The 27223-nt window shown below is 35.4% G+C and overlaps 2 protein-coding genes across 9 annotated transcripts in view; one reads left to right on the plus strand and one right to left on the minus strand.

Annotated features, from left to right (window-relative positions):
* Positions 1–17233, plus strand: part of LOC123547042 (dynactin subunit 1-like) — a 54421-nt gene extending 37188 nt beyond the window's left edge. For 6 of the 8 annotated variants that reach the window (XM_053551339.1, XM_053551337.1, XM_053551340.1 and 3 more), the window contains 12 exons: positions 247–282; positions 5766–5865; positions 6275–6368; positions 6704–6832; positions 8098–8240; positions 9058–9197; positions 9722–9795; positions 11073–11144; positions 12393–12548; positions 13673–13822; positions 14328–14423; positions 15281–17233. In XM_053551339.1, the coding sequence (XP_053407314.1) occupies positions 247–282; positions 5766–5865; positions 6275–6368; positions 6704–6832; positions 8098–8240; positions 9058–9197; positions 9722–9795; positions 11073–11144; positions 12393–12548; positions 13673–13822; positions 14328–14423; positions 15281–15418 (1328 nt within the window). In that variant the 3' untranslated portion in view covers positions 15419–17233. The remainder of the gene's footprint in view (positions 1–246; positions 283–5765; positions 5866–6274; positions 6369–6703; positions 6833–8097; positions 8241–9057; positions 9198–9721; positions 9796–11072; positions 11145–12392; positions 12549–13672; positions 13823–14327; positions 14424–15280) is intronic. The other 2 variants (XM_053551338.1, XM_053551342.1) reach the window with 1 other exon arrangement.
* A 7210-nt stretch (positions 17234–24443) lies between these two features.
* The window catches only part of LOC123547041 (uncharacterized), a 66088-nt gene continuing 63308 nt past the window's right edge, over positions 24444–27223 (minus strand). The window contains exon 4 of the mRNA XM_045333793.2: positions 24444–27181. Within this exon, the coding sequence (XP_045189728.2) occupies positions 27153–27181 (29 nt within the window). The 3' untranslated portion in view covers positions 24444–27152. The remainder of the gene's footprint in view (positions 27182–27223) is intronic.

Consider the following 27223-nt stretch of genomic DNA (forward strand, 5'->3'; position numbering starts at 1 on the left):
ATCTTAAGCTTAATTGTACCCTAAGTTTCCCTCTCTACTGTTTCTTCCCTATAAATAATCAAACATTTAGCCTCTTCTATCACCCTGGCTTGTTCATATACTTTACTTTTATTACAGCAGTAGCGGAATATACTTGGACGTATCGTGACTTTGTGATGCTGTAGAAATACTTTTCAAGACTTATAGTCACAACTGTATATTTTATTCTTAATATGTATTTATACTTTGAAATTTTATTCTTTGTAGAAAAATTAGTAATAGGCGGCATGAGAAAATCTGTTGGTAATGTCAGGCACTAAACACAACTTCTGTCTAGATCTTAGGGTAGTTTTTGTCGGAGTGATGTTTTTTTTGCTGTGTTTAAAAATTGTTTATAGGTGACTGGGAATGTAAAAAAATGATATCATGATGAGTTTTTTTTTAGCTCACCTGAGCACGAAGTGCTTAAAGGTGAGCTTTTGTGATCGCCCTGTGTCTGTCGTCCGTCGTCGTGGGCGTCAACAATTTGACTGTTAACACTCTAGAGGTCACAAATTTGAGCCAATCTTAATGAAACTTGGTCAGAATGTTACCCTCAATTAGATCTTGGATGAGTTCGATATTGGGTCATCTTGGATCAAAAACTAGGTCACCAGGTCAAATCAAAGGAAAAGCTTGTTAACACTCTAGAGGTCACAGTTTTGGCCCAGTCTTAATGAAACTTGGTCAGAATGTTACTCTCAATTAAATCTTGGAGGAGTTTGATATTGGGTCATCTGGGGTTAAAAACTAGGTCACCAGGTCAAATCAAAGGAAAAGCTTGTTAACACTCTAGAGGATACATTTTTGGCCCAATCTTAATGAAACTTGGTCAGAATGTAACCCTTAATAAAATCTTGGACTATTTCGATATTGGATCATCTGTGGTCAAAAACTAGGTCACAAGGTCAAATCAAAGAAAAAGCTTGTTAACACTAAAGGTCACAATTTGGGCCCAATCTTAATGAAACTTGGTCAGAATGTTACCCTCAATAAAGTCTTGGACAAGTTTGATATTGGGTCATCTGGGGTCAAAACTAGGTCACCAGGTCAAATCAAAGGAAAAGCTTGTTAACACTGTAGAGGCCACATTTATGACTGTATCTTCATGAAACTTGGTCAGAATGTTAATCTTGATGATCTCAAGGTCCAGTTTGAATCTGGGTCATGTGGGATCAAAAACTAGGTCACTTGGTCAAATCAAAGGAAAAGCTTGTTAACACTCTAGAGGCCACATTTATTACTGTATCTTTATGAAACTTGGTCAGAATGTTAATCTTGATGATCTGTAGGTCAAGTTCGAACCTGGGTCATGTCAGGTCAAAAACTAGGTCACCTAGTCAAATCAAAGGTATAGCTTGTTAACACTGTGGAGGCCACATTTATGACTGTATCTTTATGAAACTTGGTCAGAGTGGTAATCTTGATATTCTCAAGGTCCAGTTTGAATCTGGGTCATGTAGGATCAAAAACTAGGTCACCAGGTAAAATCAAAGGAAAAGCTAGTTTACACTGTAGAGGCCAAATTTATGACCATATCTTAATGAAACTAGGTCAGAATGTTAATCTTGATGATCTATAGGTCAAATTCAAATCTGGGTCAGGTGGGGTCAAAAACTAGGTCACTAGGTCAGATCAAAGGATAAGCTTGTTAACTCTCTGGAGGCCACATTTATGGCTGTATCTTCATGAAACTTAGTCAGAATGGTAATCTTAATGATTTCAAGGTCCAGTTTGAATCTGGGTCATGTGGGATCAAAAAAAAGGTCACTAGGTCAAATTAAAAGAAAAGCTAGTTTACACTTTAGAGGCCACATTTATACCATATCTTAATGAAAATTGGTCAGAATGTTAATCTTGATGGTCTTTAGGTCAATAGGTCAGGTGAGCGATACAGGGCCTTCCTGGCCCTCTTGTTTTTATTTTTCTATGTTATAGTTACTAGATTTGGTTAGATAAGGGTCATTTGGCTGTAAATGTTGACGTCTGTTAATATGAGATCATCTGGCATTTTATCAACAGGAGTCCATATATATGTGAAGGCTGTTTCACATACATGTATACTCCAGAACTGAAACAAAATGAAACTGAAAAATTAGAATGCAATGCATAGAACAAGCGTTTTCACATAATATATGCAAAAACCAAAATGGAAACGACAACAAAATGAAAATGTTCACAAATTTAAATGAGCCGTGCCATGAGAAAATCAACATGGGTTTGCGACCAGCATGGATCCAGACCAGCCTGCGCATCCGCGCAGTCTGGTCAGGATCAATGCTGTTCGCTTTTAAAGCCTATTGGAATTGGAGAAACTGTTAGCGAACAGCATGGATCCTGACCAGACTGCGCGTATGCGCAGGCTGGTCTGGATCCATGCTGGTCGCAAACCCACTATGTTGGTTTTCTCATGGCACGGCTCAAATGAATTCTGGGTTACTTGTTTTCCTTGCTAAAATGAAAATCCTCATGCAAGTTAGTGCTACCATTGAAATTCTTATTTCTGTTTATTAAATGCATGTACCCACTTTTTATCCAGTGACATTGTTGGCCCTTTCTATGATTACATATTCTAGCAGCAGCGTATCATAATGGTTCATATTATTCTGAAATGTCACATTGAGCACATTTGGTTTGATTCTATTTGGTTCAGTTTTGTTTTGTTTCAGTTTCAGTTTCCGCTGTATATGTGAAATGGCCATGAGTGTGAGCCACAAAAGTCCGTTAAATATGACTCCAGACAGCATGATTTGTACATGTGGCACAAGATGTGACCTCAGCATATGATTTTTAGATTATTCCTAATCAATACTTTCAAAAAGTTTCTAATAAATACATGTATTGATATTGCTGTTTCAGCTTCTAAAAATAAAGGTGACTTATTGCACCATTATAACTAAGTATATCAGCTTCAGCTCAAATAAGCTTATGTATACTGGGAAGCAAAGTTAGAAAAAAGTTTAGTCAGACAAACATAACTGCTAGAATTTTAAGTTCTTTATTCAGTCTTATTTGACAAGCAGTTACATAGTAGGACTATGGTATCAAAGGCGTAAATGTAAATTTTAAGACCTGTAGAAGCCTGGGTAGCTCAATAGATAGGGTCAGGAGATCTTACATTTGAACTTTCCTGATCATTCACCTGTGTTAAGCAGCTACTTGTCTTAAGCAGCCAGTCAGCTAACTTCTTAATTAACTTTTTGTTTTAATTTCTACTTGACCATTGTTGACTTCAGTTAAGCCACCAGCTGCCTGAAACAGCCAGATTGCTTCGCTCCCTTGATTGACTGCTTAAGACAGTTTTGACTTATATTAATTAATATTTTCCAATTTTGGCAAGGCGTATATTCTCTAGTGTGATGACTGACTAAAAATGATACGTTTAGACTGTACATCCACTCAGCTTATTCATGCGGGCAAGTTTATTTTATACTGGTAATGATCCCAGGAACACTGGTATAGATAACTGACCACCATTATATAACTGAGCCACTTTCGTAAAATGGCATAAAATTAAAACAAATGGAGCACGGCTGTCTGTAGATTCTAGCGGCACACCATTTACAGCTGCTGTGGTACTGTGATAGACAAATTGGACAAACCAACATGTAGGAGTACTTAGAAAGCACATAGATATTTATCCATTTTGCTTAATAATGCTTGGTGCAAAACACAAGCTCTTGCAAGAACTTTGTTATGAACTTTTTTCTTCGAATTTTTGTGGTAGTGGAAAGGGAAAGAAAATATGATTAGTAATATGTAAATAACTACTTGAAAAAAGCTCACTACAGCAAAAAAGAATGCTTATTTTGTGCATATGCATGAAATAAAATTTTTGCAGAGGTATTCTTTACCAAACACAAATGGATAGTATTGTTGAATAATTAAAATGTAAGACATGACTATAACTTTTAGTTGTATGTGAAGTCTGTAGTCCCTATCCAAGATTCCAATTTTTTATTAGTTTTAAAATAATCATTCCAGTTGGTTTTGATAGGCTATTTTCCATTATGAAATTCATCAGTAACTTTTATGAATACCAAGAATTTAGGAAATTTAAATTATGGCATTATTAAATTTTGCTGACAGATTGTTATAAAACTTTCAGGATGTCATTGTTCGCGTAACAGCAATAGTTCTATATAAAAGATTTGTAAAATAAAAAAAAAAATGGAATTTTCTTTTCGAAATTGTGATTTGGCTCAAAATTTACACAGGGAAATTAGAATTTTTGGCCTTACAACTAATTATGTTTGAAAAAAAACTACCCTTTGGAATGTTGTGTAATTTATATTCTAAATCTTGCATAAAGCAGAAATTTCTGAATAACCCTGTTATGGATTAGATGGATCAATCAATAGTTACCTTGACTAAAACATAAAAAAAAATTCAGCCTATTTAGTTACCTAAAATTCTGAGGCTAGATGTCTTCCTCAGGCCTGTGATGTCACGTGACAATGGTGGTCTCCTGCCAGTCTGTCGGAAAGTCGTGTCACGTGACGACCATCATCACGTCTTGAGGAAGACTCCGAGATGGAGTCGAAAGAAAGTCTCGACAAGAAATTAAATCTAGCCTCAGAAAGGTAACTATCTATGTTGAATCAGCATGACTGAGACTGGAATCAACCTGCATTCTGTGATAAAAAAGAATGAAAAGAAAAACATTTTGCATGAAATTTTCTTTTACAATTTTGTGCTGATCAGTACTATAAGTCAGATACTTTGAAAGTAGTCAAAGAAAAAAATTAACAAAATAAACACAAAGTGAGTCTTTTTAAATTGGAAAGATTTGCAGATTTTTTTATAGCAACCTTCTGCAAAATTACAGCTTAAATCGCTTTAGCAGTGTAAATCTAGAAGTAAAACTGTTATTTTGCCTTTTGAAGTTTTTGCTTGTGTTCCCAATTTAAAGTGTATGTGTACACAGAAAGTGAACTAAATTTGGATTTGCTCCCTTGATACCAAAACATGAGACTGTTGTCACACAATTGTGCATGTGACTAAAGCATGTTACAGTTTTGTTCTTCTTTCCATGTGTAACAAACATCAAACTGTAGATGTAGTTGATACTCTGTATCACTAACTAGCTTATCTCCAGATTCAGGCTATCTTAAAAAAGTCCCCTCATAACTCCTGTACATTTACATGATGATGTGGCAACACATTTACAGAAAACACATGCATCAGGTATCATCCTGAAGTCAGTCTTTGTTATCTTGCAATAAAACACTCTGTATCTTTTATGCCCCCAAAGGGAGGCATATTAGTTTGTTAACTGTCCGTCGGTTCATTAGTTTTTTCGTCACAACGTTAACTTTTTGCATGAAGGCACTTTACTCGCAAACCACTGCATCCAGGACCTTCAAACTTCACATGCTGATAGTACTGACTTATTGAGTACACGACCCCTACTGACTTTGGGGTCACCAGGTCAAAGATCAAGGCACTGCGGGGGGCATTTGTCACCATTAGTGACAGCTCTTGTTATTTCTTTTGTACAAAGATAAAGTATCAGCTTTTATAATAATAGGATATATATATATATGTTATATTTATTTGTTTATTAGTTCAGTCTTTTCTGATTTTCTTCATTTGTTTTTCAAAATTTGCTCTTTATTTGGTCAACTTTATTAACTATACATGTTCTGCTATATATTTAGTTTCTTAACTTTACTTTAATTGCAGGACAAATTTTTGGCCTTATATATGAATGAAACATGTATACATGCTTAGTGATTTTATTTTAGATACAGAATGTTTGATGCCTAAGAAACTGGAGGAGATTGCCTACCAGGCCTCAGACAAGGTGTACGGCAAAGAAGATACAGGACCTTATGAATGCTTGAGGTATACTTTTGCTGTTAAACTTTTATGTAATGGCTTGAGTTTCAGGAGCCAAAACCTGGTCCTTGTTTGCGGAAGGTCTTTATTCACAGGTTAAATGTTCCCTAAATATTGAGACCGGTAATGAAAAGGTGACCTTTAGAGTTGGATGCTTCTGTTGACAAGTTATCTAAGCACAGGTCTTTTTGTAATGCTTCACAATGTATGTAGAAATTTGAAGATCTAGGTACTTATTCATCCACGTTTTAAGTCTGGAACTTATATTAAGACTTGAAAATGCTTAAATTTGTCCTTTTTTGCCCACTGAAAATTATTTAGTCCATAAAAGCTTTAAAAATTAAAAATGTTCACCTTTGACTCAGAGGTTTGTCTTACTGTCTCAGAGAATAAACTTCTGTTATATATTAAACAGGTTATCGTTTGGTGTAGTGGTTGGTACAATGAACAAAACAGCCAATGCTATGGAGAACGGAGAGTATGACTTTGATGGCACAGTTGATAAAAAGGTGATATTTTGCATCATTCTGGAAGAACAGTTTTGTGAGCAATTGCTTAAACCATAATTAGAATGTTCAGTTTTTAAAGAACCTGAATTTGTAATAATCAAAATTCAGGATTGTTTGTTTAAGACCAACTGCCACACAGACACTTTGATGGGAACAGCACAGTTGTTCCTCCAGCCTCACATCCCTGTCCCAGTCACTCAACAAAGTTGACAGTGAAATGAGTCGTATTAAAAGTATGGTGGTCATTAGGGACGTTATGGTTCCAGGACAAGTATGTCTGTGTGCCTTCATTCATGTTTAACAAACATTGAAGTTATATCTCGTTAATCTTGCAGCCTGCACCACCAGTTGTGCTACGGGCGTCATCAGTGAAGTCACAGATTGCTGACATTGAGGCCATCAAATTCAAGATGGAAACCAAGGAAGAACAGATTATGGACTTGAAAAGACATCTGAAACTCAAGGTAAATGTTTCATAAGATTTTCATTGGCATATTACTTACTACATACTTAAACTTCTTCACCCCATGGGGGCCTTAACCATTTGACGTCATCTTTGTTGGTCTTGGGCAGCTGCTTTAGCCTCTTCACCACATAGAGATGAACTTTAGGTCACTGTCCATGACTGGTCTTCCTCTCTTCCATTTTCCCCGGGGGTTCCAGTCGAAAGCATGTATGGCTATGCTGTCAGGGCCTCTGCAGAGCACGTGGACAATCCACCTCCATTTCCTATGCCAGATGATGGTGGCTATTGGTGTTTGTTTGATTCACATATAGTAGTTGTTATACTGATTATCAAAATTATAGGAAAGAGATTCAGTCAGTCAAATGTGATCACTGCACTTCCTTAAAGGTGCGATGCCTCTACATTGATGTCACATTTTGAGAAAAAATATTTATGAAAATGTTCTCAGTAATTGCAGTACAAAGCCGAAATAAAGTGAGTCCATGCTTTATATGTCTATAAAAGATACATTGTCTATAGAATATAAAGAAAAGCCCTCAGAAGCACAAGTCACACTGTAGAAATTTGATATGAAATGGAAAGAATTTAGCAGTACTTTTATACCATACACATTAAATTATTACTTTAATATCATAGGCCTGTCATTTTCTATATATTTCATATCAGTTGCTGTGTAGTTCAAAAGCTTTGAAAAGCTGTTGTTCATCCTTAAAGATATTGTATGATTTAGTTGTGCCTGTGAATCTACATTTCTAATGCATTTTATATGAGCTAGTATTTTGGTACTTCTGATGACAACCTTTATCATGTGCTTATACTAAATCTTACACTGAGAATGGTAGTAGTTTATCTACTGTGAAATCATTAATATTCGTGGGGGACTAACTTTCGTGGTTGAGTCAACCCACGAAATTTAATCCCAACGAACAAGTAAAATTCCCATTCATTTTATGTTCAAAAGTTGAAAGCCACGAATTCATATCCCCACGAAATTGCCATTTTTTACCAAAACCACGAAATTTCATGCCCACAAAATTAAATGATTTTACAATATGTGAAATGAAATCATTTTTGTAACCTTTTAAAGAATATTGTGAAGAAATTATATTTTATAATTTCTCCTGTTGTTTATATGCCTACTGCCTGAACAAGGAGGTTAAAAAAATATCTATAACACTTAGATATGCACATGCTTCAGTTTTGTAACAGTGTAAAATTTGTGGAACATTAAGTTACTAATATTAATTGGTCATAATTTAACAGCAAGAAGAATTGAGTGAGCAGCAGGTTCGTATTGGTCTGGTTGAGAAGAAACTGGAGACTGCTTCGAGAGATGCTGATGAGAAAGTGGACAATATACAGAGAAAGCTCGAAGATGCACAGAACTTACTGAGGAAAAAAGAAAAGTATGAATCTTAATATCAGGATTTTTTCTTAAGGTAGTAGATCTGGAATGAAAATTAAAGTCTCGGATTGATTACTCATTCTCCACATATCTTTTTGGTGTTCTCCATTTTTTACGAAGTCGCAGGGTTGTTGTGATGTGAGCTAGGGTTGTTGTGATGTGAGCTAGGGTTGTTGTGATGTGAGCTGAGATTGTTGTGATGTGAGCTAGGGTTGTTGTGATGTGAGCTAGGGTTGTTGAGATGTTAGCTGAGGTTGTTGTGATGTGAGCTAGGGTTGTTGAGATGTGAGTTAGGGTTGTTGTGATGTGAGCTAGGGTTGTTGTTATGTGAGCTAGGGTTGTTGAGATGTTAGCTGAGGTTGTTGTGATGTGAGCTAGGGTTGTTGAGATGTGAGTTAGGGTTGTTGTGATGTGAGCTAGGGCTGTTGGGATGTGATAAAGGGCTGTTTGGATGAGAGCTAGGGTTGTTGAGATGTGAGCTAGGGCTGTTGGGATGTGATAAAGGGCTGTTTGGATGAGAGCTAGGGTTGGTAAGGTGGGTGGATTTGATTTATTAGATCAGACATCTTCGAAATAAAAACAAGTCCAACTTGGATAATTATGATTTGAAAATTAAAACATAATTTTAGTTTTGGAAAAATATCAAACTATTAGTAATTACTACCGGAAGTAAATGTTAAAGAAACTGGTTATATTTCTCTTGAGCAAGTTGATCACATTTGTATAACCTTTTTAAAATGTTAAATTATAGCATCCCTTTTATCATATGTACCTGTACGATCAGAAAAGTTGTATAATGTATGTGTATTTTTTTGCAGGGAGTTTGAACAAACTATGGATGCACTACAAGCTGATATAGATACACTGGAGCAGGAGAAACTAGAGCTGAAGGAGAGACTGAGTGTGTTATCCAAGAAAACATTACTGGAGGGACTCACTAGACAGGCTGGACAGTCAGGTGAGCACCTGTCCCTATATTGTTGTTCCAGACAGGGACTTCTGTGGTCAAATGGTTAAGGTGACCTTTTCCTCTGTGGGATTGAGCCCAGGTTTGGTCATCTTGTGAGGAAGACATACAGCTGACTGCAGTAGGTCGGCGGTGCTACCCAGGTGCTTAACTGTGCCTGAAATACTAGCTGGTGGGGGCACCTTGGGTCGACCTCCACAATTAAAATATGGAAAGTTGCCATATGACCTAAATTGCATTGGTGCAACTTAAAACCTAACAAAATAAAACCATGACTGTCAAGCACAGTCCAGTCCAGCAGGTACCCAGTGCTTAGCCAGTATATTATACTTGATTTAATTTGTTTGAAATTTAGATTTCTAATGTTCCTCCTTTCATTTATTCTGTTTTCTAGGTAAATGAAAGAAATAATTGATAAAAAATGTAAATTAAAGCATTAACTTATCAAAGATTTCTACCTTATTTATTTAATTTAATTTAAGACAGAAGAAAGTTATATATTTCTTACCTTACAGCCGCAGCCTCGTCTGGAACACTGTCGCCAAGTAGCAGTTTCTCTGTACAAGATTCACCTACATTACTGGCACAGGTACCTTTTGTTATACTGTTCTCGTATATCATTTCTGTACTGAGTTATTGGTATTTAAGAGTGAACAAATGTGAAATCTGCAAAACTCTGTAAGTTAAAAAATTAAACAAAAAAAGAAATGCATTGTTGTTTTTTTTAGCTCACCAAAGGCTCAGGGTGAGCTATTGTGAACACTCTAACTGTCCGGCATCCGGCCATAATCTTTTACTTTAAACGACATCTCCTCATAAACCGCTAGGCCAATTTCATCCAAACTTCACAGGAATGTTCCTTGGGTGAAGCTCTACAAAAATTGTTCAAAGAATTGAATTCCATGCAGAACTCTGGTTGCCATGGCAACCGAAAGGAAAAACTTTAAAAATCTTCTTCTCAAAAATCAGAAGCCCTAGAGCTTAGATATTTGACATGTAGCATTGCCTAGTGGACCTCTACTAAGTTATTCAAATCATGACCTCGGGGTCAAAATTGACCCTGCCCCAGGGGTCACTTGATTTTACATAGATTTCTATAGGGAAATCTTGATAAATTTACTAAAAATAAACCAGAAGGCATAGATCTTAGATATTTGATATGTAACATTGCCTAGTAGACTTCTACAAACTTTGTTCAAATCATGACCCCCGGGGTAAAATTGGCCCCGCCCCAGGGGTTACTTGATTGTACATCGGAAAATCTTCCAAAAAAATTCTAAAAATCATCAGTTTGACATTTGAAACATGTAGCTCATATTACTCAGGTGAGTGATCCAGGGTCATCATGACCCTCTTGTTTCATGTAAGGTCAGAATAAACATGACATGTGTTTCACCTTTGGACTCCCATTTCTTACATCATTACTCTTGCCTATGTTTCATTTCTTCACTCAGTGAAAGATATTCACACTGATACAAACAAATATCCTATATATATATTATTGTCTACAAAATATAGAAAATGTAGTTTTTCTCCAGTCAAGTTAAAGCTTAGACTTTTAAAAATTATTTTGTCTTGTCTTTTCTTTTGAGTTTAATTCCTTGAATTGTTTTTACTACTTTTTTTTCATCTGGGTATGCAAGTTTCAGTTTGAAATTTTATTTTGAAACAATATATGTCAGGTTATTTTTTTCTAATCTATTTGTTAATTGTATTTATAGGCAAGTATTCTACAATTTACATGTTAATTCGCGTACTTTATAGGCAAGTATTTTAAAACTACCATGTTTAAGTATTTCTCAGCAAGTGTTTTATAATTTAAATGTTAACTAAAGTATTTATAGGCAAGTATATTAACATTTTCAGATTGATTCTTTGAAAGAAGCTCTCCACAATGTGAAGGGAGATAATCTCAGACTGAAAGCAGATTCTATGAGGGTAAGACTTCACTAGTATTTACAATATTTTTATTTATTTGCTCTTTCTTAGTGGTTCATCTTTAATTTTTGCCCTGAGGTCTAGTGGTAGCATGCTTCATTATCAGTCAGATGTGTGGTTTGAATCCCGTAGTAAGTGGAAATTTCTGAGATACTCTTGAATATACAATATGAGCGAAATACTGGTTCATACCAGGAAAGTGGAGATCACATGTATCTGTTCAATAAAACGGGCATATAAGGTTGTCTGTATGCAAAGAGCTAGGCTAAATATGTCTGACATGCCTGTATATAAAAGTTTTTTCTTTCTGTTCTGGGGCTGCCTGTTGCTCTATGCTCTGCCCCTTTAGTCGGGTGGCTCTGAGTCTGTACTGGCAAGAGGATGAATTTGGCACCCTGAAAGTTGTATATAAAACACCTTTGAACATGGTTATCATGAAAGTGACTAGGGAACAGCTCAGAAAGGTGTTTTGCAAAATATGATGAAACACAATAAGTCTACAATTAGAGTTTCTTTTTGCTTTCTTTCCAATTTTTTACGCCCATTTTGGAAAATTGGAGGTATTATGTGATGGCACATGCGTCTGTCTGTCCATCTGTCATAAATTTGTAAGGAGCATAACTTATATATAACCATTAAAGGTATTGACTTTAAACTTGGCATATAGGTAGATGGTGAGGAGACAATGTGCAGAGCACTTGAACTGGCTCTTTAGGTCAAAGGTCAATGTCACAAATTGGGCTAAAAAGTAAAAACAGTCCATCATATTTTGTGTCTGGAGCATAACACATAACCATTCAAGGTATTGACTTCAAAATTGGGATGTAGGTAGGTGGTGATGAGATGATGAGGTACCAGGTTGGTAGGTCAAAGGCCAAGGTCACAGCAAAGTAGAATCTACCCATCATATTTTGTGTCCAGAACATAACTTATAAAATATTAACTTATAAGGTATTGACTTGAAACCTGGAATATAGGCAGTTGGTGATGAAATGGTGTGCAGACTGCAACAATCTACATTACACCCCCACCCCCCCAAATACACACATACACGGTGCTGCTTCCCCATCTCTTCTCCCTCATATATTGCCCCACTTGGCAGAGCTCTTGTGAAAAAATATATCGGTACGGGAGTTCTACAGTTGTGCTACATTTGTTAAGCTTATAATTTTGCCTCATCCTTAGTTAACTTTTCAGGTTTTATTTAAAAGTTGCTTACACATAACATAATAAATTATGTTGATTCAGGATCAGATGGCCAGATTGCCACCTTTACATGTTCCCAAGAAGCAGATTGGACGAAGAAGTCAGACAGGCGTCGTTGAAGTACCGGAATTACCAGATGGTGTACCTGGAAAGATGGATCTTGGCAGTTTAACAAAACAGACATCAGACTTACTTAAGGTTTGTAGAAGATTATGTTTCATGTTATTCCCATTATGGTGTCAAGCAGTGGATTTTAGATCTGCAGTTGTTTTTTGTCTTAGACTTTATTATGCATAAGTTTGTATACAACTTGCGTGGGGAAAATGATGTCTGAAGGCAGAACAAATGTACAAGATACTAGTTTACAATCCCAACCTGTCTGTAAATGAAAAAGTCTAGCAAAAGAGCACCTTTTTAAGTGTCCAAAAATATCCCAAAGTAGATGCAGTATTGTGGCCAAAATGAGCTAACAGTACTTAAAAAGAGTAAAACATAAAAAAGAGTAAAAAAGACCTCTCCTTCCAAAATTCAAGAGGCAGTAGCATTTCTGGACCTGAGTGGCGAAAGCAGGAGGGTTCCCAAAAATTTCTTTGTGTACATTGTATCGCCTGTAACTATTTTTGGACAGAAATATCATAACAGGCATATTTTATGACGCTATTTTTGGACAGTTGAGACTTTTTTATTATCATTTTTCCAGATATCTAGTGTGGGGTAGGGGAGTGATTTTGGCTAAAGCCCATAGTACCCTTTTCGTTTTGCTCCTTTGTTAAAAAGGATTAGGTTATTATGGAACTTTGCCAGAGATAGCATCCAACATCCTCAGACAGTTTTGTATTGCAGATAAAGTTATGTCTAGCATTCAAGGTCTGAGTTTCAAGACTATATCAGAACTTTGATTACTATAGGTCAATGATTAAATTTATGTTGGCGAGAGTTGTGATCAGCCTGTTGAAATAAGAAGGTTAAGTGTGCAGGCATTACCGGTAGTATCTGATAGGTTTGGGGTCTCCATGGCCGAGTGGTTAAGGTTGCCGACTTCAAATCACTTGCCCCTCACCAATGTAGGTTCAAGCCTCACTTGGGGCGTTGTATTCTTTATGCGAGGAAGCCATCCAGCTGGCTGATGGAAGGTCGGTGGTTCTACCCAGGTACTCACCCATGATGAAATAATGCACAGAGGGGCACCTGGGGTCTTCCTTCACCATCAAAGCTGGAAAGTTGCCAAATGACCTATAATTGTGTCATGCGACGTTAAACCCAACAAAGACAAAATATTTCATTGTATTCAACTAACAATTCAGAAATAAACTCCATTTCAGACTGTACATAAGATGAGTTGCTGCCCTAAGGTTGTGGATATCAGTAAGAGAAAGCCAGGAACCGATCCTGTATCCATGGCAACTAACCCACAACAACAACTTGTTCGCAACACTGCCAACCTTACAGTACTGGAGAAAAAAACGCAAGAGGTATATATATTTGAAAACATTTGCTAGTAAAGTTTATGGACTAGCATTGTTACTGCTTCAGTGAGGCCATGCAGAACTGACAGACAAGTTGCAGGTTTTAGCATAAGTGGTTGATTGCTTCCCAAGACATATTGACTTTAATCATTTGTTCACCAGCAAGCAAGTTGTCATAGATGAGAATGTGACTGAAATACTGTTGAAAGTCAGAATTAAGCTGTAAACCATCATAAAAATTATGTATCAGACTTCAAAGTCTTTGAATTGAAAGAGTTTTTATTTTTCATTATGTATATTGAAATTATTCAGTGACTTATCATTTTGATTCCCCTTTAGAAAACAGAATGGTACAAATGTGCAATTATGTAATTCAGAATCAATAAACAGACATTTAGGTTTTGTAAGTGGAGAAAATAACAGCATATAATTATTGTGGAAAACAGAGTTTAAGACCCTTAGGCTTTTAAAGATTTAAAAAGATTCATAAATGTTTTGTGTTATATTCTAGCTACAAGTTCAAGTGACAACACTGCTAGCTGCCAACAGAACAGGTGGTCAGGTTCGGACAGACTTCTCTGTGTTCCCGACACCAGAATTTGCAAGGGTATGTTATATTCTACATCAGTATTACTCGTAAAATCTGTGTCTGTTCTCAGTTTTGATATGCAACTACAACTGTCCCAGTATCACTGAAAGGACAGAAAACTCTGTATGCTCCCCTAGGGCCTCCATCACAAAGTGGTTAATGTCACTGACTTCAAATCACTTGCCTCTCTCAGCTTGGGTTCAAAATCTTGATTTTCTTCATATGAGGAAGTTATCCAGCTGGCTAAGGGAAGGTTTACGGTTCTACCCAGTTGTCTGCCTTTGAGTCATTTTATGACCCAATGTATCAGAGTGACTGAGGACAAAACAAAACAAATAAAATGTCTGCTGACAGAGGTAGAAAGAAACAATCTCAGTTTGTTTTTTTTTAAATTTCATATTAAATCATAAACGGGTGGATCATTTTGCTTTGGGCTGAAAAAAAAAAAACAAGATGAAAATAGGGTTGACTTTAAGAAGCATTATGATATAAATTTTTTTGTCTGAAAATGTGCTTTAAGGCTATAGTATAATATTAGAAATTTTCACCTCTGAAGAAGTTTGACTAAATTTGCGCTTTTGTTTCTTTCATGAAAATATGTCCTCATGTAATATCAGATGTAAATTTACTTCTGTCAGAGGAATTTACTGTTCAAACAGGTTAAAACTGGCATGATGAGACTGGATTTTTTTGTCATATCTGATTTAGCAGTAATTGTATTTTTACCTAATGCTAGAGAAGGCACTTAAAAATGAAATAAAATGAATATGAGCAAAATGTTCTGAATTGTCAGATTTTTTGGATGGATTTTCCTGTTAAGATGTTCTTGAGTTGTGTAATTAGAATAAAACATTTAATTATTTATTTTTCTCTAGGTGTTACATGAGAAGACGAGAGACAGTATTTTAGTCGGCCGTGTCACTGTACCTGCAACGGGTGGCAAGGGGCAGATAATCCCAATAAATATACAACCAAACCAGTTACAAAGTCTACATTCAAGACTCATCACGTGATCTATGTGCAATATTGTTGTAGAAACATTTATTAGTAAATTGGACATTTTTTCTCGATATTTTATTATTAATTATAAACATTTTTTGGTTAGGAATGGGTGCTTTATCAGTTGGGTATTTATTTTTGTCTGTAACCTTAAACTTTGAAGCAGTTTTGTACTTTAGGTCTTGATCATACTGAAAGAGCAAGTTAATCATGTGTGCTTTATAGTGTGCTAATTGCGAAGTTATTTAGATGCAACTGAGGAAATCTTTTGTAAGTATTGAATAAAAATAAGTTAATTCAGTAAGCATTTTAAGCAGTATTCGTGTATAAAAACACCTGTAAAATAAATAGAGTCTCGCTTGGGTCAGGCTGTAATCACAGAGGTCAGGCCATTTAAAGTTTAATGCTTTTTGGTGTGAGGGTACTTTAAGTAGAAATTTGGTAAATTGTGACATACTTATCTCCCTGTAAATTTTTGTTTCTGGTTTCCTCTTTATATTTAAAATAAAGGAAGAAATAGTTGTCAATTATAATTCTGTTTGATAGTGATACTTTAGAATTATTACAGGGTACTCCTGAAAAAAAACTCCCATAGAATACTTCAAAAATGATAATAACCAAAAGCAAAGTTAATTTTACAAACTATGGAGAGGATAAACTACAGGTTCCTTTCAAGATAAAAGTTTATGTCTGCTTTCATTGGTGGAACTGGTTGCTAGGTATATTTGTTACAAGCCGTGTATATTGCAAACCATGTTTGATTGTCAGTATGTTATTCTTTTTACACAGAAAATGATGTCTAGGGTCAATGAGATTGAAATGTTTGAAAACGTGCATTTGATGTAAATGTCAGTCTCCAGTCGCCAAGCGGTTAATGTCATTGTCTTTCAATCATTTGCCCCTCTCTGCTGTGGGTTTATAACCTCAACTAGGGTGTAGGGTTCTTCCATACTAGTATGCTTTCTAGGTCACTTACAGGAGGTCAGTGGATATACCAGGGTGCCTGTCCACATCTGAAGTAATGGACAAAGTCTCACCCTCTAGCATTGAAAGCTGGATAGTTGCCATATGTCCTAAATTGTTTCAGTCTGACATAAAATCCAACAAACATTCTTGTTTCTGGATAGAACAGCTGTGCTAGGACAGTCCAAAATTATACTATTTGTAGAATATGATATTGCTTGGAAGATAAGCTTGTGTAGAAAGTATGCATGTTTTTGTGTTATATAGATCAATGACCATCTATGCTACAGTGTACTTTGGTATTTCGAACCAATTTTCGGAAGATTTTAATAGGAGTAATGCTTCATCGTGTAAAATTTCGTTGAGTAGACCATTAGTATAGTTACTTATTTTCTGGGTATTCTAAATCACTGTTGCTGTTATTCATTTTGACCTTTAGATGTCTACCTATGGACACTAGTTTAGTAAAATGGGCTTTCAAATGTTATATGTCAGCTTTGTCTAAATCACTTAAAATAATTCAGTTTAAAGTATAAAAAATAAAACCATAAAGAATGCAGTAACATTTTAGACTGGTTCTGATTACCCAAATAGACTGTATCTCTATACTGTTTAAAAGAAATATCTTTTCACTATAAATATGTTCAGATTGAACAAGGATTTTAGGGTTTCAACCAGTCCCTTATGTATTGCTATTAGTGATAATATTTTCATTATTTGTTACAAAGAATGTAAACATTACAAGTCTGTTTACTATTTATAGCCCATTCTTATGCATGTGATATATCAGTGGTGAAGTGCTTTCAATATTTATTGGTAAAATTGGCTTCAATGTTGTCCTAAATAAACAAATACCAAATATAGAATTTGTTGTGGCTGAATTTTAGACCCATTAATGTGGGTTTGTCACCTTACTGTTGCTCCTGTTTGTTTGTCAGACAGTTATCTGTCTATGACCCCCTTTACTTTTGGGGTTATTGGAATAAACACTGAAAAGTATGAACCAAGTTCATTTGTAGGACTTCTATTTTTGGCACAAGTGTTTTTTCTCTGTTTCGAGTGCGTTAATACAATATGGTAGTCCTATAGTTGTGCAATGCAATGTATATTATGAATAAGGGAATTAAATACATATGCAGAGAAATGTCAGTGACATTGTAGAAAATCAGATTAAGTGATGGGATGTATGCCGCTTGTCACAATTGAGAGTATCGGTGGGTCCAGTGTTTTATACTAAAATCATAGAAACTGCAAGAAGATCCTTCCTGTGCAATGGTTTGTATACATAAGTAATAAAAGCTTATCAGTTATTTTTAATCCCCAACCACGAGTGGTGGGAGGTTATAGGAATGGTCTCCGTCTGTTCGTCCGTAACATTTCGTGTCCACTTTGTATCTCTAAACCCCTTGAAGGATTTTCATGAAACTTTGGTCAAATGATCACATTATCAAGATGATGTGCAGAACCCATGAGTCAGCCATGCCGGCTCAAGGTCGAGGTCACAACTAGAGATCAAAGGTTTGAGCCTTCCATTTCATGTCTGCTCGTATCTCCTAAACCCCTTGAAAGATAATCATGAAACTTGGGTCAAATGATTACCTTATCAAGACGATGTGCAGAACCAATGAGTCGGATAAAGGTTAAGGTCACAACTCAAGATCAAAGGTTTGAGCCTTCCATTTCGTGTCCGCTCGGTATCTCCTAAACCCCTTGAAGGATAATCATGAAACTTGGGTCAAATGATTACCTCATCAAGAGGATATGTAGAACTTATGAGTCAGCCATATTGGCTCAAGGTCAAGGTCACAACTCTAGGTCAAAGGTTTGAGCCTTCAATTTTGTGTCTGCTCTATATCTCCTAAACCCATTGAAGGATAATCATGAAACTTTGGTCAAATGATCACCTTATCAAGACGATGTGCAAAACTTATGAGTCAGCTTAAGGTCAAGGTCACAAGTCAAGGTCAAAGGTTTGAGCCTTCCATTTAGTGTCCGCTCTGTACCTCCTAAACCCCTTGAAGGAATTTCAAGAAACTTTGGTCAAATGATCACCTCATCAAGACGATGTGCAGAACTCATGAGTTAGCCATGTTGGCTTAAGGTCAAGGTCACAACTCAGGGTCAAATGTTTGAGCCTTCCATCTTGTTTCCGCTCTGTATTGTACACAATATTGAGCCTTCTGACATTTAAGGCCAATTATCATCTTATATCTGCTTTCATTTCTGGACAAGTTAGGCCAAAATAAAAACAGTAAAGTTTTTACAATTTTACACGCCAAAAATGACATAAGCCAACAGATTCACCTGATATAAATTGCATAAATTTCTAAAATGGACTAGTCGAACATTCAATTTGAGCAATGCCATTTATTATTTGAAGGGGTGTTCACTGAAAATTTACTGACTGAATAGCGAACAGTGCGTACTATGACGTGCAGGCTGATATTGGTCTGGACTGGTCGCAAAGGTAGAATCACTCGCCACCAGCAGACTCAAGGTTAAGCTTGCATGCACGTAGGCGCTGTTATAAGTATTGGATTTCACTAGGTCACATGTTAGATAGATACTGACATGCTTTGGTTACTTATGAAAACCAGCCTGATCGGATAATTGAAATCAAAAGAAACGATAGCTGATAAACTTTATAGGGGATGAAATTAAGATAGAAAACTGTTCGACTGTCAGTGGGTGTTATATTTGTTAGAAAATAGTTAACAGCGACGCATTTCACTGATATCAAACATGGCGGTGATTGTAAGAGTACATAGTCACGTTGTCCGAAACGTCAAGTTAAAAAGTTTAGTCAGCCATAAATTATGACTTGATTATATCGGGCACGCACCGACATGAAATGCATAATCGCTTGACATATTTTATAATGCCGCTAAAATAGCACCAGTTTCATTGCTATTTATCAACAGTATCAAATAATGTTAAAAGGTTTCATAAAATTTATTAATTTAAAATTAACTATCATTTTAATTGCCGAACAATTGTAACTTTATTTTAAACAAAAATAGAGTATAAAAATAAAAAGAGGTGTTTTGTCCGACGTCTATTGTCGTACCGGTGCTGAAAAAAAACCGGGGTGTAAGATGCCTCTCGTGCTGTAAATGACGTAGTACGAACTGAGTACATATATGTAGAAGACTTATGTAGTAATTTACATTTTATTTCATAAAACGGAACAAAAATCCATTAACTGACCCCTTTATTGCTGATAGTATATCTCTCGATTAAAAAAACGTTATTTTATCTAAAATTCATAACGTTTCGATGTAACTAATAAAACAAAACCGGACCTAAACTTTTTTCATTTGTCTTTAAAACGTTATGACGTCTTTCCTGTTTACGGACGTTGGTTTCCCGCGCTTTGTGTAAATAAGCAACTATAAGAAATAATGATGAAAAACTGCGCTAAACCAAACAGAAAAAACACTTCTACATCGATATCCATACATTCAATACCAGCACACACAACACATACTGTATATAAAACTGATGTTCGACACATCCGTCTATCCACCCATCCATCAATCACAAACCAAACTTAAATTCTAATTGCTACTTTATTAGCTAGATAGACGACAATTACATTGTATTCATTTACATAACCTGACGTCACCTACATGCATGCGCTTATTGAAATATGCTTTTGCGATGGTTCTTGCCATTTTATGTTTTAGTCATTCTTTTGACGTTTACATTATTTCTGGTGCCACAGTAACTGGTTTGTAATTGTTCTATCATCCTAAAAACGTTCATTTGTTTGTATTTGTCGATATAATTATGTAGAAAGCGCACATGTACTGAAATATACTTCTTGCGGCGGTTCACGCCATTTTGTGTTTTAGTTATTTATTTGACATTTACATCATTTCTGGTGCCTTTACAGGCCACAGCCATTATATCTTCATACACCAATTTTAAAAGGCTTGAACCTGCGTACGATTGAAACGTGAATATCTTTTCCTGGGGAAAATGTAGTGCTTTTACCGTTTTTGCTGGCTCGTCTCGGCGAGACAGTATTACGACAGGATTTTACTATGAAAACTACCTAAAACGCAGAACATCTCCAATTCCTGGCTCCCAGCTTTTTCCATCAATTATAAAGAGAATGCCATCAACCTAAAACAAAATGGTGGTTCGTTTATGACAAGTGACCAATCGAAAGCTGGCTTACAAAAGCCAATAAGGCCGCGGTCATCTTTAATAAACAAAAAGAGCTCGATGATACGCAAAGGACCAATCTACCGCAAGTAGAATACTGCATCAATCGCTTTTCCCAAAGTGCAGAAATGAGCCTAACAGGGTAACTGAGCCAGTTGAGCACTTAGAAGCTTGCGTATTTGAAACAAATGTCATTAGGATCTCAGTACTGAAAATATTTCAGGGACTGGATACATGTTTATATTCATTTTTAGACAGAATGAGAAACACTTGGCATTCGGTGGAATCACTGACATTTTCCACTGTTTCGGCCTTGATTTTGATTTGTTTTATACTAATTTATGTTAGGTCCATTATGAAACAAGTTATTTCAACTTAGATAACTCACTCTCGACACCTCAACTCACTCTCGACACCTCATTCCTGATGATGTCAATCGCCGTGACTGTATGAGAGAGGGGAAGCCTGTTTCCTTTTTAATGCTGAGCGCCAAGCAAGGGAATTTCTGGTACCTTTTTACGTCTTTGGTATGACGCAGCCAGGGATTAAACTTACGACCTTGCGCACTCGAAGCGGAAGCTCTACCACTGAGCTATCGAGGCGGAATTGTAAACGTTCATAGACCCTTTTCCAGTGGCATATCACTTTGAGCTCCACCCCTGTCCTCTCATAACAGCTAAGCAAGGCACTTTCTAGCTTCTTTAAAAGTTATCCCTGTATTCTCTTACGTAGTGTACGTACACAAAGATATAAGAAGCGGAAATAGAAGAACAATAAATCTGTATGCGAGATTACGCCAAGTTATGTTGAACTCGTGTCTAGAAGTTAAATCATCGTAAAGCAAAGTATTTAACATATTCGTTACTCAGCAGTTTGTTGTAGGATCCTTTCATCTACGTGCATGATAAAGGATTTCACAGGAAACGGGATGAAAGCATAAGTTTCAAGACATTTCTGACATCGTGAAATCTGATGATTTTCAAAAAGATGGAACATAAAGTGTTCTGTGTTTCTGAAAAGAACCATTTCATAACCTGTACAATTAAGCTTTTGTGTTTTGTGATTCAGTCAAAATACAGTACATTGTGCATTTTATGACTGGTGTTAAAAAACTATAAACAAACATTATGTCATAAACCAAACAAAGTCAGTTCGCACTGTTGGTAGCTTATGTCTCGAGTGTACCATTATCCATCAGTTTGCTAGTATATAGCCTTTATCATTTTAAGACCACTTTCCTTGCGGTTGTCTAATTACGATTTATTCAGCAAATACTAAAGTACGGAGCAGTCGGCAAGAGTAAGGATTTGCCTTTTTTAATTCTTTGGTTTACGCTTGCAGAAAAATCCACCTATGTTTCTAACTGAATGCTTATAGAATGTTTGAGATAAAGTTTCGTGATGTTGCCCTTAACCCATTAGCTCCCTAAGCTATGGTGCCAGAGACATAACGTTAGGGAAGGTGGTGTTTTAATTTCTCTTGCGTACCATTTTGCAAAAGTAAGTTCACACGAAATCCGCATCGGTTGTTGAAGACTCAGTATTTAAAAATCTATTGTACGGTGACAAAATCCAAACTTTCTAACATTTCTATCAAATTTGTACCGTATTGATATATTCAAAAGCATTTAATGATAATTTTTCATTGAATTTTTAGATACATTTATCTTGAAACTTTCCTCCACCCTGAAACACTTTTTCAATGTAGTTGCAACTTTACCCTAGTCATGTTTGATTAAACATGAACCTTGGGACTTGTCGTAGCTGCTTGAGAATTTTTTTTGTCTTTGTTTTTTTTTCTGCAAAATTACAGTAATATACAGCTGGGCAATAAGCTGTAGTATTTTTCTTGGAAAGGACCAGTACTCGTACTGTTCTCCATAAAACCTGCCAATTTTCTCACATATTTAGTGAGTTAAAATAAAGCCGTCAGATGTCAAACTCTGACTAAAATTAATTCAAAATATAGAAAGAACCTAGTTTACTACTTTTGAACCACATTATCTTCCAGATCCTATACCCAGGGATATAATTTAACACTCAGCAGCTATGAAACAGCTTGGCTCGTAACTTCCAAAGTTTATGGACCAAGCATGAAACTTAGGACTCCAACTATATGACAAAAACCATTGCACTGTGCCTAATAAGTAATTATCATTTTAGATTGTGAATGATGCATCAATATTCTGTAATTAGTAAAATCATTTTATAATTACTCATTGGAAGGTTATAACATTCTGATAAATGGACGCTTAACCTGTATTCTAACCGTCCAGTTACTTGGACTACTAGCTTTTCCTCTAAGATTTTTCTAAGTATTGTGTAATCAATTTCTTTATTAAAAGTGTAACACAACAGTTCATTTTTACCATCATCTGTGAAATTTCTGTGTGTCAATGTTTGTCAACATTGGAAGAGACAGTAATTTCATCTGTAACCAGCAGCACTCCTAATACAAATATTGATCTGATGTAGTTAAGCATCTTACCATGCAAAGTAGCCTACAATAATTTTATTGAAAAATACATCATTCTTAAACAAATTGATTACTGGACGCCACGTCCGTTTACCGGACGGCTAGATAATTCCTTACAATTATTTCATTTTTATGACACCTTTATCAGTTTACATCATTATGCTTATAAATATTAATTTACAGGGAAAATTTGCTATTTTTGATATCAATATTATTATTAGATTTAAATAAGCATTGTGCTACCGGACGTCAGTTATCGCACGCGCAGCCGTACTTAAACATAGACTGCATATCAACGACACTTGCCCATTTTTCAAGGAAAGCCCTGTGTTGCAACTTTGAATGCTGTTGTATTGTATCGAAATAACTCCACAACTTTGGGGATAATACAGGTCAGAATCTTTCGTGGGCGTAGCCATTAGACGTCGATACATCGAAATTTTAATTGGTCGTATACGTCATGCTTAAAAATGAAGTTTAAAAATTCCAAACTGTTTTGGAAGAATGACTCCATCGAGGCAGGTGTTAATGCCTGTGGTATTTGGAAAACGAGACGTTGTTTTATCTACCCAGAGTACGCGACACCTTCTTTCCTTCCGCGAGGTTCTATGCCGTTATCATCATGAGCGGAGGATATAAAAAAAACCTTTTTCAAATTTTATTTCTTTCTGAAAACGCATTTTTAGGGGCGGTTCCGTAAATTGTAGAATCAAGAATAAAAAGCCTAATGTCCAAATTCTGAAAGTAGGGAAGTTAAGTGTAGTCGGCAATATAAAATCGTTACACAGCTTGTTGGTGACTGGATACGCGTTGCCTCGACCGTGTAGACCAACATGCAATATTTGTACTAGTGGCGTAGCCTAGGATACAAAATAATGTGTCGGTATCACTATAAAGATATTGGATCTTACATGTAAGACAAACGAATTTCTTTTTAATTCATGTTTTTTTTTCATTGGTTTAGCCAAGTTTTGTGTCAGTTGTATTGACGGTATACATTTGTATTGACTGAATAAACCCCAAATTTACAAGGCAGGCGGATATCGGCCTGATAAATGCATAGTGGTAGGATAAATTTCGCTCTAATACTTCAATAAAAATAAAATTAGGTTTTCTGTTGTTATCAGAAAAATTTCATTTTTGAAGATAGAGGGGGCCTATTGTTTTCATCTCGGCACCAAGTTGTTGTCGGTGTCCGCGTTGCCGTCGGCGTTTCATTCAGGTTAAACATTTATGCATGTCCAGAAATGAGACCGTGTTTTGAAGAGTATTGATCCTTGATTATTAAGCCAGATCGGAAAAATCGATTGTTTCCCTTATACCAACTGAATATCTGTTATGACTTGTAAACGCGAAACGTTGCTTAACTGACGAGTATCGATTTTTGTTAATCTTGATAAATCTTGAAGGTATGTGAAAAATTACATAACAAAGGTCTGCGAAGTATTCATTTCAGTTAATTTGGTGCAGCAAAATAAGGGTAATAGAATTATGTAAAAAAAAAAATGAAAAGAAAATCAAGTTAAAAAAAATATTATAAGAAAGCATTCAAATATATATTTATACACTGTGTGATGATATACTCGTATATACAAAGACAACATTCATATAACGTAAGATTTCATTGTTTTGATTACTTTACTATTGATTTACTATTTTGATGTTAAAAATACAATAAATGTAATCTATATACAGAAGTAACCAAGTAGACAATATCAAATAATCAGTATTACAGTTTTACAGTGATTAATTAAATCTATTTATTCAACAAATAAATGTGACCGAGACTGATGAAACATCTAGCATTTAAACATGTACTTTAAACAACATTTATAAATACATACACAAAAATACAACAAATACAACATTCACAAAACGTAAGCATGTATATATTGTGTGACAATGATTAATTCCCGTCGGCGTTTCTTTTAGGTTAAAAATTTATGACATTTTTTTACAGATTTTTAAACAATTTTTTTTATTTCTCGTTATAAAAACATGACATTACCCGAAACTTTGAATGATAAGACGCCGTCCACGAGACAACATCTATGTAATAAAGAAGATTATGGGTTCATAAGAATAATTGTTATTTTCGAGATACTGTAACATAATTATGAGTTACCTTTACTCTTTTTAATTTATGTATATGAATGTATTTATATTAAGCATTTCAGATATGTTATTACAGTATAAATATTTAAAAATTGCTATTGAATGATTTGTACTCGTAAAAATATTTGCATTCACATGTTTGCTTTCCGTAAAAAATAATTGTATTACATTCACATATCTTGTGATTTCATTCATTGTAAAGTTCATGCCAATGCTTTTGTATGTACGATATCACACATTCCTATGAAGAAAACATGAACAAGAATTAATAAATTAAAATACCAAAATATAAAAATAATAAAAAGAAAAGTAGGAAATATAAGATTCTGTGAAAAAAAGTTAAATTAGACACATAGAGTACCCTCGGTTCCAATAAACAGTTTTTCATATCTGGAAAAAATATTTATTGAAGTCAGATACCATACGTTATCCATTACACTGTATTAATCAATAAAAATAGGAAAACAGGAACATTCAAAAGTTACGTGTTCGTTGTTGTATCATTATCAAGTTATATTGTTTAGGGCAATAACTATATTTTTTTTTGCATCCAGTCGAAGATGGCAACTGGTGATCTTTTAGCGTGACACCAGGTATCTGGGTTTTGCGAATATGACTTATGAGTGCCATGTGGATCTTCTGGTTGGGAGAGCTGTTCTGGCTGGGAGAGCTGGTTCTGTGCGTATGAGTGTTGAACTCCTACAGAAGCTTGTTGCTGGTTCTGTGGGTATTGCAGCTGACTGCCTACCGGCCCTTGATAATGATATGTATGATTCTGTGGATATGACGGTTACTTGCATTGCTGATATGGTGTGTGCTCTAAGTAGAGACAGTTGCGTTTCAATAGAAGCTTATTGTCGAGCTACCTTATCCTGTGAATGTGCCGAATTAATTGCTATTTTGGGTTTTCTCGGTTTTGCGGCAAAGTTCCAATAATCATGTATAATACTTAATTTTGGCGGTACCGAATGGAGCGGGGTTTTCTAAAATGTGTTTTGGGCGCATTTTTATTATGGCGCAGTTTTTGGATTTTCGCCAAATTCAATTTGGCACACTCAAGCAAAGATAATTAAGGATAACATGGTGTAATAGGCCTCAATTTCACCAGAAGTGTACATACAACTTGATAATGTAAGCTTTAAAAATGTCAAACGATAGAAATAAGGTGCATATTGACAAGTTATATAGTGACAGAAGTTCTCAAAAATTTCCTTTAGATTACCATCCTGATAATTTTATTTTTTCATGAGTTATCTCCCCTGAAAAATAGAAAAAAATTTTTTTTCCTTTTACCTACGGGGAATTTTATATTTCTTTTTGATATTTGTATCAGAATCATATAATGCAGCTTTCTACCGCAAAATTTTCTCGAAACTCATGTTCAGATTCTCATAATCAAAGAAATTATATATTTCCCATAGGCATCAATGTTAACTTCAATACCAATTATCTCCCCAAAAAATGATAAAATTTGAAAAATCTCTCGGTGAAAAGTTTTTAATTTTGAATGTCTTTTTTAAAGTGACCTAATTTCATTCAAATATTATCATCCAGTTACAAGATATAAAATATGGCTATTACACCATGTTATCCTTAAAGCTCAAATTACTAAAATGATGAAATGAACAACAAATGACTCATTTATAAATGATGGTAAAGTAACTTCATACTATGTATAGGACTATTTGTACCTTACCATACATGTACAGAATTGCTTTAATTGGCTTCGAATTTCAATCTTTACAGTGTGTCAAAATAAAACTCTTTGCCTTTAACTGGTGTAACGTAGTGTTCTTTCTGAATCAGAACGGTAATTACGCTTAAAAATAAAAAAAAATATTGAAAACGTCGCATTAATCGTTACCCATGCGTTAAAGAGTGTCAAGTCCTATATTGGCGGCAATCTAATTTAGCATGACTAATTGGCGGAGATATATTTTTGCACAAGAGAGCTCGACCGCCAATAGCGCCATAATAAAAGTGCCACCAAAATTAAGTGTTATACAGTAACCTGTTGCCGGGCTTTTAGTGTTTGTTGCAGCAGTTGCAATGAACTGGAAGAAAAAGAAGGCATGCAATGTATTATATCAATTATT

Source organism: Mercenaria mercenaria, chromosome 9 (genome assembly GCF_021730395.1).
Source record: "Mercenaria mercenaria strain notata chromosome 9, MADL_Memer_1, whole genome shotgun sequence".
In the NCBI taxonomy this organism is placed as follows: domain Eukaryota; kingdom Metazoa; phylum Mollusca; class Bivalvia; order Venerida; family Veneridae; genus Mercenaria; species Mercenaria mercenaria.